The following is a 14,483-nucleotide window of genomic DNA, read 5'->3' on the forward strand; positions in this document are numbered from 1 at the left end:
GTCTTTGGTATGATCACTGGGCAGGAGGCACACATCTTGGAGTGCTTACAGAGCTCCGGGCCTGATATGGCACTAGTGAGAAGCTGAATGAGCCTTATGCAAAAGCAGGCTACATACACTAAAGTTATCCTCTGCTCCTCCACACTGACTAACTACATGAAAATAAACATACACTAGACTAAGAGAAGAACTTAAATTGTAAGCTGTTTGGGACAGGGACTGTCTTTTTGTTCTGTGTTTGTACAGTGCCTAGCACAACGGGGTCTTGGTCCATGACTAGGAATCCTTGTATAGTAATACAAATAAATAAATACATAAATAGATCATTTAACCTGACACAAAGGTGAATCCCATTTGCTCTCTGTGACAACAGCAAAGCAAATGAGGTGTTTGGGGGGTGTACATCCTTATACAGAATAGGGTAATGATGTCACCCTTACAGAAGATGCATATCCCGCCCACTCTCCCAACAAACAGCTTTTCAAGGCAATTTCACAGCTCAGCCCAAGGAGCACCACATCCACAAATGGAAATGCACAGAAACCTAGAAGACTAGTCTTTACAATATGTCCTATTTTAATTTGTTATATTGCATCATCCTGTTTTCACAAACTATGAAATCTGCATGTTCACTCACAATTTCTTTGAAAAGTTGAGTCCTTTCTTTTGCCTCATCTTTGGCTAATATTAAAAGTTCATAGGCACATTTTTAAGTGCAACTTTGAAACATAATAGATTTGTTGACAAGTGTATACAGGTTCTTATTCAGTGCACTAGGAATATTAAATGGCAGAGATAAACTCTATTGAAATGCAAATTGTGAATGACAATCAACAATGTCATAACTCTCCAACTGCACTGTAAATACTAACTGCTCTTTAGGATTGTACACCCTGTACATCACATAAATAACACAGAGTAGGTGACTTTGAAGCTGTGAGATAATTGAGTCTGCAATATGTAGATAGATGATCTTATTACTTATCATAGTTGTGTTATATATCTTACAGTATAGTATGCTTTCATTAGTTGTACCCAACCAAGTGTAATCAAGTAAAACCAAGTGTCATCAAATCCTTATTTAATAAGGGCTACCAATACAAATAAAAAAAATAAAAAAAATGTTTACTTACTTTCAATTATCACTTTTCTGCCGGCCCAGTTGTCTTTAATAAGTTGTATATTTCCAAAATGTGCATCACTAAAGAAGATACGGTTAGTACCCGTTCCTTTCAAGCTGTAGTCAAAAGCCAATGCTATCACATTTTTGAAGTAGTCTGGATTTTCATATGGCCTTACTGGTGAATTTAAATTGGTCTCATCTGAAAGATGTATACTTTTTAATATTGTCCTTCCTGAATACAGCAAGTAACCATCATGTCTCAGACAAGTGACTCCATCGTCTCCAAGATAGCCATGTGCACAAGCACATGTTCTTTGTGCATTACCTCGATACAGACAAAGTTGCTGACATCCACCGTTGTTCTTGGCACAAACATTAGTACCTGTAAGGAAAAATTAGTCTGGCTTTTGTAACTGTCGCAGTTGGTTGACTTAAATCAGAATAAGCTTTTATTGTGCATCCGAAGGATTCTTTGATGTAACCATTTGTGTTATATTTGTTAATGCAACAGAGCACTATGAAAGTAAAAATGAACCATTATTGTTTAGGTCTCAAAATTCTGACCACCACCTTAAACCAATTTTTAAAAGTGAATTTATGAGCATGGATAATTAATGTTGTTTTCAAATAATAACAGTATTTATTATATAGAATATAGAATACATAATTATTCAATCTTAAGGAGTTGAAAATCTGTGAATTTTATTAACTTTTTCAAGAGAAAGATACATTATCAATATTTTATTGTGCAATTTCTCAATGTTTAGATGTACAGCTATCTGCTAACATTTTATTTTCAATTCCTTTGATTGATGACTTTAAAATATTCCCTCCTACCAAATGTACACAATTAAGGAATTATTGTCAAACTAATAACTTCTGTGTGATTTTACAGCTTCAAAGATTGCAAAACTTTCAGAAATTGCAGAGAAAGTATTTTTGTCTGTCCTTTCAGTACTTTGTACGTAGTCTGTTTCACTAGCTTCCATAGTTTACTTGACAACAGTGGAGAAAAAACACATTTTTAAAAAGTTGTTTTGTGGTTGTAAAACCACAAAATTTGTCAGGTAACTCAGGGCACATTTATTTTAAACATATTTATTTATTTATTTATTTATTCATTCATTTATTTTATTGCTATATTTTAAGCTGGGTATCCGGCTCAATGAAAACAATAGTTTGTTTATGAGTATAAACACTGTCACCATTTCTTTTTGTTAAGATAAAGTTAGAAAAAACTTGAAAGTTATTATACATATCCTTGCCCCTAAGGAGATAACTATAGTAAAATAAAATGAAAACATTGTGAAGAGTTATTTGTACACCATTTTTCTCAGATTTTTTTGATGGTACTTTAAAGTTTTATTAGGCTAGATAAGTCACGGCAGATGTTTTTCTTAAACTTCTATATATTCCTCTCTCTATATATACATTGTAATGGTATTTAAAATCAATGAAATATAGAAGAAATAAAATGTCCTATATATTTTCCTATATATATAGGAAACTTTATTTCTTCTATATTTCATTGATTTTAAATACCATTCAGTAAGGCCATGATCCTGAAACCATGCAGAATTTCACTGATGCAGGGACAGAAGTTTGCTTGCAGATCATAGTGCAGGATTGGTACTTTGGAAAGGGTAAAACAGATGTTTGGGGGGGGAGAAAATGAGAATTAATCACTTGTCACTTAAATGTTTTTTTATTAGTGCTAGACACGTCATGAAGCAAGCTAATTACATTTTAAAACTTCATTTAACTATTTTTAGATTAATAATAAATAATAATAAAATTCCAAACACATTTTCCCCTTTTTTTCCTTTGCCTTCATGCCTCACTGACAGCCCCCCAAAAGACATTTAACATATGTAGCCTAATAAAAATTTGAAAAACATTAAAAAATTCAACTATAATAAAACATGTTTTTCAAACTAACATCAAAAGATTTTTTATCATTTTATTTCTTTTTCAGTAACTGTCTCACTTATTTCTAGTATAATCAAGTCTTTAAATATCTAGTTAAAAATCATTTTTTAAACAAAAAGACTATTTTTCAACCTATTTTTCTATTTTCCACGCTCTATAATACACAAAGCCTTTCCAAGGAAGCAGACATTAACTCTTTCTAAGCCCACTTTAAAAACAGTTAAAGATGAGTGAAGGAAATTTTTTTTTAGTCCACAAAATATTATCTTTAATCTTCTGAAATCACAGGCACAGAGCCCTAACAATGGCAATACCCAGCACGTTGTCCAAAAGAGAGCTTTCTAGTCAAAATCACTAAAACATCTTTTTAAAAATAATGAAAATACACTATGTTAGAAAACATTTTTCCTTAAAAATAGGCAGTTTTATTTATTGTAAGCATTATGTCTACCATATGTATGAAAAAACAAACCCACAAAAAACAAAAACAAAGTACCACATCCTCTAAAAGGCATAACAGATTTCACAACGTGTAATATTTTAATTACAGCACTTTGTCTTATTATAAGACATGTCTTATAAGACATGGTCTTATTAGAGTACATGTCAAACCTTATTAATTTAAACTTTATATGTACTTGGGTGTGCACGCACAATTTAGACTGGATTCACCGTTTTTTTGGGGGGCTTTTTTGGTGGCAACTGTGTGTTTGGAGGAAACAAATCTAATCTCTGCTAGAATTCAGCTTGATCCAAAGTTCACTGAAATCAATGTCAGTTTATCCACCGCCTTAAGTTGTTACGGATGATCAGGAAGCTTTGAGATTTGGCTGTCTAATAAAATCAGTTAGCAGGTATTGATCCATTACTGATTGATCCTTAATGCCTCCTGGCAATGGGAAGGCAGGCTGCTAGGTTTCCCCAAACAAGCGGATGGTGATCTCACAATTTTGGTACTAACTCCAACCTTCTCTTTTTTGGGGAAAGTGATTAAGAAGTTGCGGCAAAGCAACTATGGTCTAGAGTAAAACATGACATTTGGAGTTCTCAGTTTCCTTTGATCCCTTTCAGTAGTACCTTAGGCCTGCGCAGGGTACTGGATAATTTTTAATCACTGACTTGTGATGGACAAGTGCCAGGTGTCCATGTTGATTATTTTACTTCAGTTTAAGGCCCATGTCCTACTCAGACACATGGTTTTGGGTTTTTGTTTTGTTTTACTATTGAAAGGGTGATGGGGGGATTTTGTTTCATCTATTTTCTTTAGGAACAGTTTTATTTCGAAAATCATAATTTAAAAAAAGGAAAATTGGGGAGAATTTTTAAAAAAAGTTTCATAAAACAAGGATGATTTTGCTTTTCATATTATCCAAAATTAATACACAAGAAGAGTAATAAAAGATATTAAAGTCATCATTAATATAATTAGCAAGAGAAAACCTTTCTCTCGTTGTCTGTTGAAGACTTTCACTTCCTTGAGGTTTATTCCCAAGCCAGTCCTCATGGTCACAGCATCTGTGGCATCATTCTTATGACCTCTTCTGATCGAGCCATTAGCATGTGCTCTGCCAAAAAAAGTTGAAGATGGCTGATCAACAACCTTCATATAATTAAATTCAAACAAGTAATTAAAATGGGACGAACAGCTGGCCTACCAGAAGCAGAAGAAATCAACTCTTTTCTGTGACATTGATATGCTTTGAATATCGAAAGCACCTTTTCAGTGGAACTTGCATAGCTTTGTGAGATCCTTTCTGTGACCTTGCTACAGAATGGCTAATCCTACAAGGGTGAAGTATCTGGCACTGAAATAACATTTTGAGACTCAAATACTTATGGAAAAATAAATTACCTGTCAGACCAGTAGATGTAAGCTCCAAAGACTGCGACTGAAAACATATCCACATTGCTCCCTGACAGCACAATCTCCCGGTTCCCTCCACTCTCAAGGTCGATTCTTTCTATCTTGTCTGTACGAGCATCACACCAGTATAATTTATTTTCCTAAAGATCAATTTCAAAGTAAACTTCAACAACCTCTTTTTGTCTGAGAATTGTATTATGAAAATAATAGAATGCTAAAGTGGAAGACCAACTTGTAATGGAATAATTTAATGCACATATAATACGTAGTGGAAGATACAGGAACACACCTCATAGTCAATGGATATTCCATTAGGCCAGGCAATCCCCAAGCTCACAAGCACAACCTTCTCAGACCCATCTAACTGTGCCTTGCCTATGCAGGGAGTCTGTCCCCATTCCGTCCAGAACAAATACCTAAAATATTGCAGAAATTAACAATAAACAGATGAACATGTGCAGACCTGCATATATTTGGCAACAAAATATAAGTGCAGTTGATATAAAATCAATGTTTACAAATATAAAACTCCAAAGATCTGATATTGAACTGGCATAAATAACACACCGCTGCCCTTTTAAAGATGAGTATGAAACATGCTTTACAGAGCCTAATCATCTTATTCAACTTGCTTGATCAACTCGATATCTGAGCTTTTATTTTAATACCTCTGCTATTTAGCAAATGCCTAGGTAGGCAAAAATGTACAATGTAGCAATCAATATGAAAGCTCAAGCAGTTTCATGGGTGGCTACTAGGTTTCTGACCAAACAAAACATTTGGGACACTGGTTTATAGTGACTGCTAGGCCCTATTAACAACTCTAAAAGCTAAACTCAGAAAGGCAAACCTTTTCTCACCTCTATGAGAAGCATGAATCTGGGTCAACTTTGATATCCCCATGTGGTAAGGTAATTAAGGGCCTGATCAAAAGGACCCTGAAGTCAAGAGGAGTCTTTACACTGATCTCAATGTGCTTTGGATCAGACCCTAATACCACTACTTTAGTTTGTATGATGTATGTAAGTGATATTTGCCTATTATATATTGCATTTCTGTAGCTTATTTGTAAAACTGCATTGCTCTTCCCTTTATGTTTCGATTTGAGATACAAAGATATGTGTGTGTGGGTGGGTGTTAGACAAGGTAGGTGATATATCTTTTATTGGACCAATTTCTGCTTTTTTAAACTTATTGTAAAAATATTTTGATGTAGTTCCATATGTTGACAAAACATAAGCATATCAGAGACACATTAGAATATATCTTAACAGATCCAGTATTCTATTAACAAATTTAGCAGAAAATTGCATTAATGTAGAGTTAAGGTCGTTTTTGTCAATTCCCGAACAGCCCAAAAACCAAAATAGAAAAGTCTGAAGCTAAGGTTCTTTCACAAACAGAATATACTTTCTGTTTCATATATATTAGTAAATGCACTTACATATGAGTACAAAAAAAGGAATAAAAAGCCACACAGTAACATAGCTCTGGCCATAATAAACACAAATTCAGCTTTTTAGAACATTATCTTTGCATATACTTACAACATATTTAAGTAATTTTGAAGAGCTTTACATTTTTAACAATTATATTCTTACAACATCTCATTATGTTCTGTAAACACACATACACACACACACACACAATATTGAAATGTAATGGATGCATCTGACTAGCAAGACCAGTTTCTTAATTGATGTACATAGAATAGCTCTATTGACTATGGAGCTATGTCAATTGACATTTAATGAGGTGCCTCATTAAATCACAGCCCTATAATTATTATCCAACAGTATAGTGAAACTTCAAGAAAAAAATTAGAATTCCCTTAAAATACAAATATAGAATATTTATTTATTTATTACGGGGAGCACCTTTAATAAATTAGACACTTTCCAGTCTAAAAATATGGAATATTTCCTGAAAATAAGAGACTCATATTCAAAAGACAGGCAGATGGTTGGTGGAAGGGGATCAACATATAAGCAGAGTGACCAAGATACTAATTCACTGTTTCCTGGCAAAATGAGATTACATTCAATAATTAACTACTCATAACTACACCACTGGGCATTCTGAGAAGGAGGGATGCCTACAACAAAGCTCTGTCTACAGTCTGTTCTGAGCAGAATGAGGGAATGTAGCAAGTCCACAGAGCCTGCTTCCTTCTGTGACATGAATGCTGTGGTACAGCACACCAGCTCAAAGGAAGAGAGGGAACATATGACACCTCTTCTACTCCACTACACCTTTGTGCAGAATGGGCCACAAGCTGGTCCTAACTAAAGAATTACTAACACAGTTAACACATGGGCACAGCTTAAATGAAGTTGAGGAAAGATTTTTAGCGAGGATTTCAAACTCTTCCTGGCTTTCTCTAGCAAGAAATGAGCAGGATCTTTCTTTTAATAAGAGATTTCTTATGTCTAGTCCACTACTACTTTCTACAGAGACGGCATCCTCAAAACAAATAGCTATCAATAACTCAGAACATGCCAAAATGGAGTTTAATAATAGATTCCTCTTTTCTATATATAAAATAGACAATGTTGTTGAAAATGTAGCTCCACACTAATTGCAACATTATATACTAATCAGGAACCTTCTTGGCTTCATCCAAGAAAATCAAAATTAGTCAAATCCATACCATCTTGCAAGACTAGGCATAAGTGAGGTATGGCAGACAAATTGTTGTACAGGTCTAAGGTGCCTTTCTGAATTTTACTCAGTAACATAAACCATACTATCTAGAAACATTATCAGAAGGGGCTGAACAATGCATGGTTTATATTTTGCTGTGACTGGCAGAAGTAATAAACAGAGCTGGTTGGGAATTTTATGACAATTTGTTTTTTGACAGAAAACACCAATTCATCAAATTTGAAAGGGGCTGTTTTGATTAAAATTTTCAGGAATGTTTCCCAGATCCATGATGGTATTTCTGCTCAAAACCAGAGAAAGAGAGAGAGCCCCCCAAGGATATCTGCCTGTATTTACATAGGATGCAGAAAGACTGGGGAGATGCCTGACTGACAGCAGGGATTTGAACACAGTTCTCTTATATCACAGGTGAGTGCCCTGACAAATGGGTTATAGTCTGTGATCTCTCCTGTTGGAGCTGTTGCACTTTGTATAACTAATTAAACATTCATTGGGCCACAGAGAGAGAGAGTGGCTTGATAACCCAATGGTTAGGAGACACAACTCAGATGCAGGAGATACAAGTCCCTGTACTCACTCAGGGAAAACAGGGGCTCAAACCTGGTTCTCCCCTCCCTCCTAATCCCATGAGTGCCATAACCACTGAACTACTGGCTAGTCTGTGATTTTGCTCACACTCTGTTTTTTTGTGAAAAAAATATTGAAAGGTCTCTGGTTCTTCCGAATGCAGAATGAAAAATTTTTCAACATCTCTAAAATTTTCAAGGGATAAGAAAACAATTTCTCTCCCAGCTTTATTTATAAGGGTTTAACAATAGTCGTTTTCACTTCTCTTTTGCAGTTGTCAACTTCGGTTTCATTGACGTAGAGCTAGGGTATAAGCAGCTATTAAAGGTTTATCTAGTAAGAAGGCAAGAGGGGGAGGAGTGAGGAAAGGAGGCCTACATCTCCCATAATAAAGAATTTATTACCACAGCCCACCTATCCAAAGATGCTTTTGCCACAGACTTCATTCTTTCCTGAAAAAAACACAGATGTGCAGGGGCTGGGTAGAGTTTACAACTTAAGAATCTATCTCAAGTGGCATTTTTGAGGCTTAGAATAAAAGACAGAGGTCCAGCCAAATTGGGATATACTGTCTTGCCACAAGAGGAACACTTACTAATTAATATACCTTTGTCTTCTCAGCTTCCTCAATCATTTTGAACACACTCTGAAACCTAGAAAGCTTAACAAGACTGCAAAAACTAAAGAATCTCTCCACTACTGAATTTGTTCATAAATTATTTCATACACAGTACACTGTTCTCTTTTTTTCTACTGTCTTGTACTTCAACTGGAATTGCTGAACAAATTCCTTCAGACAGTAATTCACCTGTCATTTGTTGTACTAGCTACTTTTGCATTGCCCCAAATCACAGTATTTTAAGATTTGAAAAGTGACAGAGAAGGCACAGTAATCTAGTAAAAAAAATGTTCCCTCTAGCATAGCAAACAAGGAAATTCTCATTTTTAGCACTGCCATTTCTCTTTTACCTCCTTGTATGGCTATTTAGAGTTTATTCCTTTTGTAAGTTAAACCAGGATACAGAGTCAGGAACCAGCCTGTGAAAATTGTTTGCATTGAAACGCAAAACACACACGCCTGGTTCCAGGTTTAAGTGAAAGAACAAGCTCCTGAGAATATTCAGGATAACATTCATTCCCACTCAAGGCCTCTGGATCCACCCTCCCGCATAAGCAGGTTTCAGATTTTAGATGTCTCTGCAGAATGAAGACTGGGGCTACAATCCCTCTCTCCTCCCCAAATACTTGGGAGTAACTGACTGTTTCTTTTCCTACACTTCCAAGCTCTTTTAGGGTGGGGGATTTATTTATAGGGCTCACCACTGCAACCTGCAGGAACTCCTCAGGTAAAATAAATCTGCACAATAAGATCCCTATTAGACTTCACAGAAACTTCTTGTGAGTTTTCCCTGGTCGGGTATAAGTAATTCTACTTGAGGAATATATAAATAATGGTGGTCACATCTTCATTAACACATTTGCCTTGAAGTTAGAGCTTGTTTCAACATGAAAGTCCCTTTGGGCAAGAGTACTTTATCTGACTCTACAGTGCTTCGTTTGGAGCTTTTTGAGGTGCTCTGTCCCAAAGCAGCTGTCCTGGCAATTCATAGATAGAGATGTGTCACTCACATAGCTGGGTTCTGATCCATTAATTGTTCTGAAGACAAGAAACAAAGCCTTGGACTGTCAGCAGAAGTAGACAGGTGTCAAAGTTCCTTCTCCACTCTGAACTCTAGGGTACAGATGTGGGGACCTGCATGAAAGACCCCCTAAGCTTATTCTTACCAGCTTAGGTTAAAAGCTGCCACCACCAAACTGTTACACAAAGAACAGGGTAAGTGCCCACTTGGAAACGTCTCACCGCAAAAATATCCCCCCAAACCCTACATCCCCTTTCCTGGGGAAGGCTTGATAAAAATCCTCACCAATTTGCATAGGTAAACACAGATCCAAACCCTTGGATCTTAAGAACAATGAAAAAGCAATCAGGTTCTTAAAAGAAGAATTTTAATTGAAGAAAAAGTAAAAGAATCACCTCTGTAAAATCAGGATGGTAAATACCTTACAGGGTAATCAGATTCAAAACACAGAGAATCCCTCTAGGAAAAACGTTAAGTTACAAAAAGATATAGAAACAGGAATATACATTCCATTCAGCACAACTTATTTTATCAGCCATTTAAACAAAACAGAATCTAACGCATATCTAACTAGATTGCTTCCTAACTCTTTACAGGAGTTCTGCCCTGCATTCCTGCTCTGGTCCTGGCAAAAGCATCACACAGACAGACAGACAGGACCCTTTGTTTCTCCCCCCCCCCCCAGCTTTGAAAGTATCTTGTCTTCTCATTGGTCATTTTGGTCAGGTGCCAGTGAGGTTATCTCAGCTTCTTAACCTGTTACAGGTGAAAGGGTTTTTCCTCTAGCCAGGAGGGATTTAAAGGTGTTTAACCTTCCCTCTTTTTTATGGCACACCCCCCAAATCACAGATAAGGTAAAACGCTGTCTGTGATTTCTTCCTGGAGCTCTAGGAGAAAACAGAGTTAATAAGACACATGCACCTCTAAATATACTACCAAGTATATAAAGACTAACATTTTCCACATCTCAAGGACAATTTTAACCAGTTGATTCTGGGAAACTTTTGGGAGAGTGCATCAGCCACTTTGTTAGAAGCTCCTGAGATGTGTTGGATGTCGAAATCAAGATCTTGCAGAGCTAAACTCCACCGAGTAAGTTTTTTGTTATTGCCCGTGGTGGTATGAAGCCACTGTAGCGCAGCATGGTTGGTTTGCAGGTGGAAACGCCATCCCCAAACGTATGGGCGTAGCTTTTCCAGAGCGTAGACAATGGCGTAACATTCTTTTTCACTGACTGACCAGTTGTTTTCCCTCTCAGACAGCTTCTTGCTGAGAAACACTACGGGGTGGAATTCTTGATCCGGTCCTTCCTGCATTAAAACTGCTCCCACACCATGCTCGGATGCATCTGTGGTTACTAGGAATGGTTTGTCAAAGTCTGGGGCCCTTAGCACAGGGTCAGGCAAGAGTGTCGATTTAAGCTGGTTAAAGGCCTTCTGACACTCTTCAGTCCACTGAACGGCATTTGGCTTTTTCTTTTTGGTTAGGTCTGTCAGTGGGGTGGCAATTTGGCTGTATTGCGGTACAAATCGCCTGTAATATCTGGCCAAGCCTAAGAAGGATTGGACCGGTTTCTTTGACTTTGGGACAGGCCCCTTTCGGATAGCATCCACTTTGGCCTGTAGGGGGTTGATAGTTCCTTGACCCATCTGGTGTCCAAGGTAAGTCACACTGTTTAGGCTTATTTGACACTTCTTAGCCTTAACAGTTAGTCCTGCCTCCCTTATGCGCTCAAAGACTTTTTGTAGATGTCCCAGGTGTTCTGGCCAGGTATCCGAAAATATGGCCACATCGTCAATGTAGGCAACTGCATATTCTCCCAATCCTGCTAGGAGACCATCTACAAGTCTTTGGAAGGTGGCGGTTGCATTCCGCAACCCGAAAGGGAGTACATTAAATTCATACAGCCTGACATGTGTGGTGAAGGCTGACCTTTCCTTGGCGGATTCATCTAGCGGTACCTGCCAGTACCCCTTGGTTAAGTCCAAGGTAGAGATGAACTGGGCCTGTCCATCTGTGCATGGCATTGGATAGTTGTCTGGGCGAGTTACAGCATTTAGCTTACAGTAGTCCACGCAAAAACGTATCTCCCCATCTGGTTTGGGAACTAGAACCACTGGAGAGGCCAATGCACTGCCAGAGGAGCAGATTACCCCCATCTGTAGCATATCCTGGATCTCCCGTTCTATAGCAGTTTTAGCTTGAGGAGACACCCGGAAAGGTTGGGCTTTAATTGGGTGAGCATTACCTGTGTCAACGGAGTGTAATGCCCGTTCAGTCAGTCCTGGGATGGCTGAGAATGTCGGCACGTAGGTAGTGCACAGCTCCTTGATCTGCCGTCGCTACATATGCCCAAGGGTCATGGAGAGGTTCACCTCTTCCATGCCACCTTCGCTTTTCCCTTCGTAGTAGACACCTTCAGGCCACTCAGGGTCATCTCCTCCCTGGGCTGTAAACTGACAAACCTTTAATTCTCTGGAATAAAAGGGCTTTAGAGAATTAATATGGTACACCTTAGGCTTTTGGTTGGAGGTGGGGAATGCTATGAGATAATTAACAGCTCCCAGGTGCTTTTCGACCATGAATGGCCCTTCCCACGACGCTTCCATTTTAGGGCCCTGGAGAATGACCTGGTCCCCTACTTTGAAGGAACTCTCTCTGCCATGTTTATCATGGCTTTTTGCTCTTTTTGAGCATCCTGTAGGTTTTCTTTAGCAAGGGCTAAAGAGGTTTGGAGGGTGTTTTGTAGGTTGGTTACAAAGTCCAGAATCTTAGTTCCTGGAGAAAGTGTAAACCCCTCCCATTGCTGCTTCACCAACTGTAATGGCCCCTTAACCTCGCAGCCATATACAAGTTCAGATGGTGAAAACCCTAAACTGGGATGTGGTACAGCTCTGTAGGCAAAGAGCAACTGCTGCCACAATAGGTCCCAATCATTGGAGTACTCATTTACGAATTTATGTATCAGGGTCCCCAAAGTTCCATTAAATTTCTCCACCAGGCCATTTCTTTGATGATGGTAAGGGGTGGCAACCAAGTGATTAACCCCATGACCTTCCCAAAGGCTTTCCATAGTTCCTGCCAGGAAATTAGTTCCTGCATCTGTGAGGATGTCGGAGGGCCAACCTACCCTGGCAAAAATGTCTGCTAGTGCCTGACACACACTTTTAGCCCTGGTGTTGCTTAGAGCTACTGCTTCCAGCCATTGGGTGGCAAAATCCATGAAAGTCAGTATGTACTGCTTTCCTCTGGGTGTCTTTTTTGGAAAATGACCCAGAATATCCACAGCTACTCGCTGAAATGGAACCTCAATGATGGAGAGGGACTTTGACCTGGTCTTGGGGTTTTCCCACTCTTTGGCATACCTCACAAGACCGGACATAGGTAGAAACATCCTTACCCCTTCCCTCGTAGTGGAATGACCTCCCCAAATGGTCTTTGGTCCTGTTCACCCCAGCATGGCCACTAGGATGATCATGGGCTAAGCTTAAGAGCTTTACCCGGTATTTAGTTGGAAGTACCAACTGTCTCTGAGGATGCCAGTCTTCCTGGTGTCCACCAGAAAGAGTTTCCTTGTATAAAAGTCCTCTTTCTACAACAAACCTGGACCGATTAGAAGAGCTGAGAGGCGGTGGGTTGCTCCGTGCCGCCGTCCGAGCTCTCTGGAGGCTTTCATCTGCTTCCTGTTCGGTCTGGAACTGTTCCCTTGATGCTGGAGACATCAGTTCCTCATTGAATTGTAGACCTAGGCTTGGTCCCTCTGGAAGCAATGTAGGGGATGGGGCTGTTTCCATTGACTGTGAACCGCTCTCCGCTGGTGCACTATGTTGGGGTTCAGGCTCTGGCTGAGCCTCTTGTGTAGGGTTATTGGCTGCTGCCGGTTCAGGTTCGGTGGGGCCCTCCGGTGTTGGGGTTGCAAGGACTGGATTCAATGCTGGCAATGGTTCAGGTGCTGGTTGTTCCACTGGTTCCGGTTCTGGGGCTGGCTCTGTCTGGGTCTCTGGGACTGGATTCACTAATGCTGTCGCTGACGTTGCCATGGGGTCCAGTTCCATCACCTCTGATCGGGTCCTGGTAGAAGTTTCCGGAACAGAGCTAGGCATGACAGCTTGCTTAGCCTGGCTGCGGTTGACCATTCCCACCCTCTTGGCTAGCTTCACATGATTGGCCAAGTCTTCCCCCAGCAGCATAGGGATGGGATAATTATCATAGACTGCAAAAGTCCATGTTTCTGACCAGCCCTTGAACTGGACAGGCATCTTGGCTGTAGGCATATTGAAAGAGTTGGACTTGAAGGGTTGAATTGTCACTTGGATCTCTGGATCAATTAAATTGGGGTCCACTAAGAAAGCATGGATAGCTGACACTTGTGCTCTGGTGTCCCTCCATACGGTGACCTTCTTCCTGCCCACACTCACAGTTTCCCTCCGCTCTGAGGGTATCTGGGAGGTATCTGGGCCTGAGGACCTCTGGTGTGATTCCGATGCAATGAACTGTAATCTGTTGGGGTTCTTGGGGGAGTTGGCCTTTACATGCCCCGGCTTGTTACATTTCAAACATTGTCCAGCTGACGGGTCACTGGGGCGAGGTGGGTTGCTGGAGAACGGTGTGGCAGGATAATAAGGTGTCTGCAGTATTCCTTGGTGTGTAGTTGGGGCCTTGGAATGCCCCCGGTAGTAGGGTGTGGTATGAGGGT

At 39.4% G+C, this 14,483-nt stretch overlaps 1 protein-coding gene across 8 annotated transcripts in view; it reads right to left on the reverse strand.

Moving 5' to 3' along the window:
• Positions 1–14,483, reverse strand: part of LRP1B (LDL receptor related protein 1B) — a 1,329,376-nt gene that overhangs the window by 391,281 nt on the left and 923,612 nt on the right. For all 8 annotated transcript variants that reach the window (XM_078847919.1, XM_078847920.1, XM_078847917.1 and 5 more), the window contains 4 exons: positions 5,206–5,332; positions 4,905–5,056; positions 4,493–4,617; positions 1,134–1,505 (listed from right to left, as the gene is read on the reverse strand). In XM_078847919.1, the coding sequence (XP_078704045.1) occupies positions 1,134–1,505; positions 4,493–4,617; positions 4,905–5,056; positions 5,206–5,332 (776 nt within the window). The remainder of the gene's footprint in view (positions 1–1,133; positions 1,506–4,492; positions 4,618–4,904; positions 5,057–5,205; positions 5,333–14,483) is intronic.

The sequence above is a fragment of the Lepidochelys kempii genome, chromosome 11 (assembly GCF_965140285.1).
Source record: "Lepidochelys kempii isolate rLepKem1 chromosome 11, rLepKem1.hap1, whole genome shotgun sequence".
Lineage (NCBI taxonomy): Eukaryota > Metazoa > Chordata > Testudines > Cheloniidae > Lepidochelys > Lepidochelys kempii.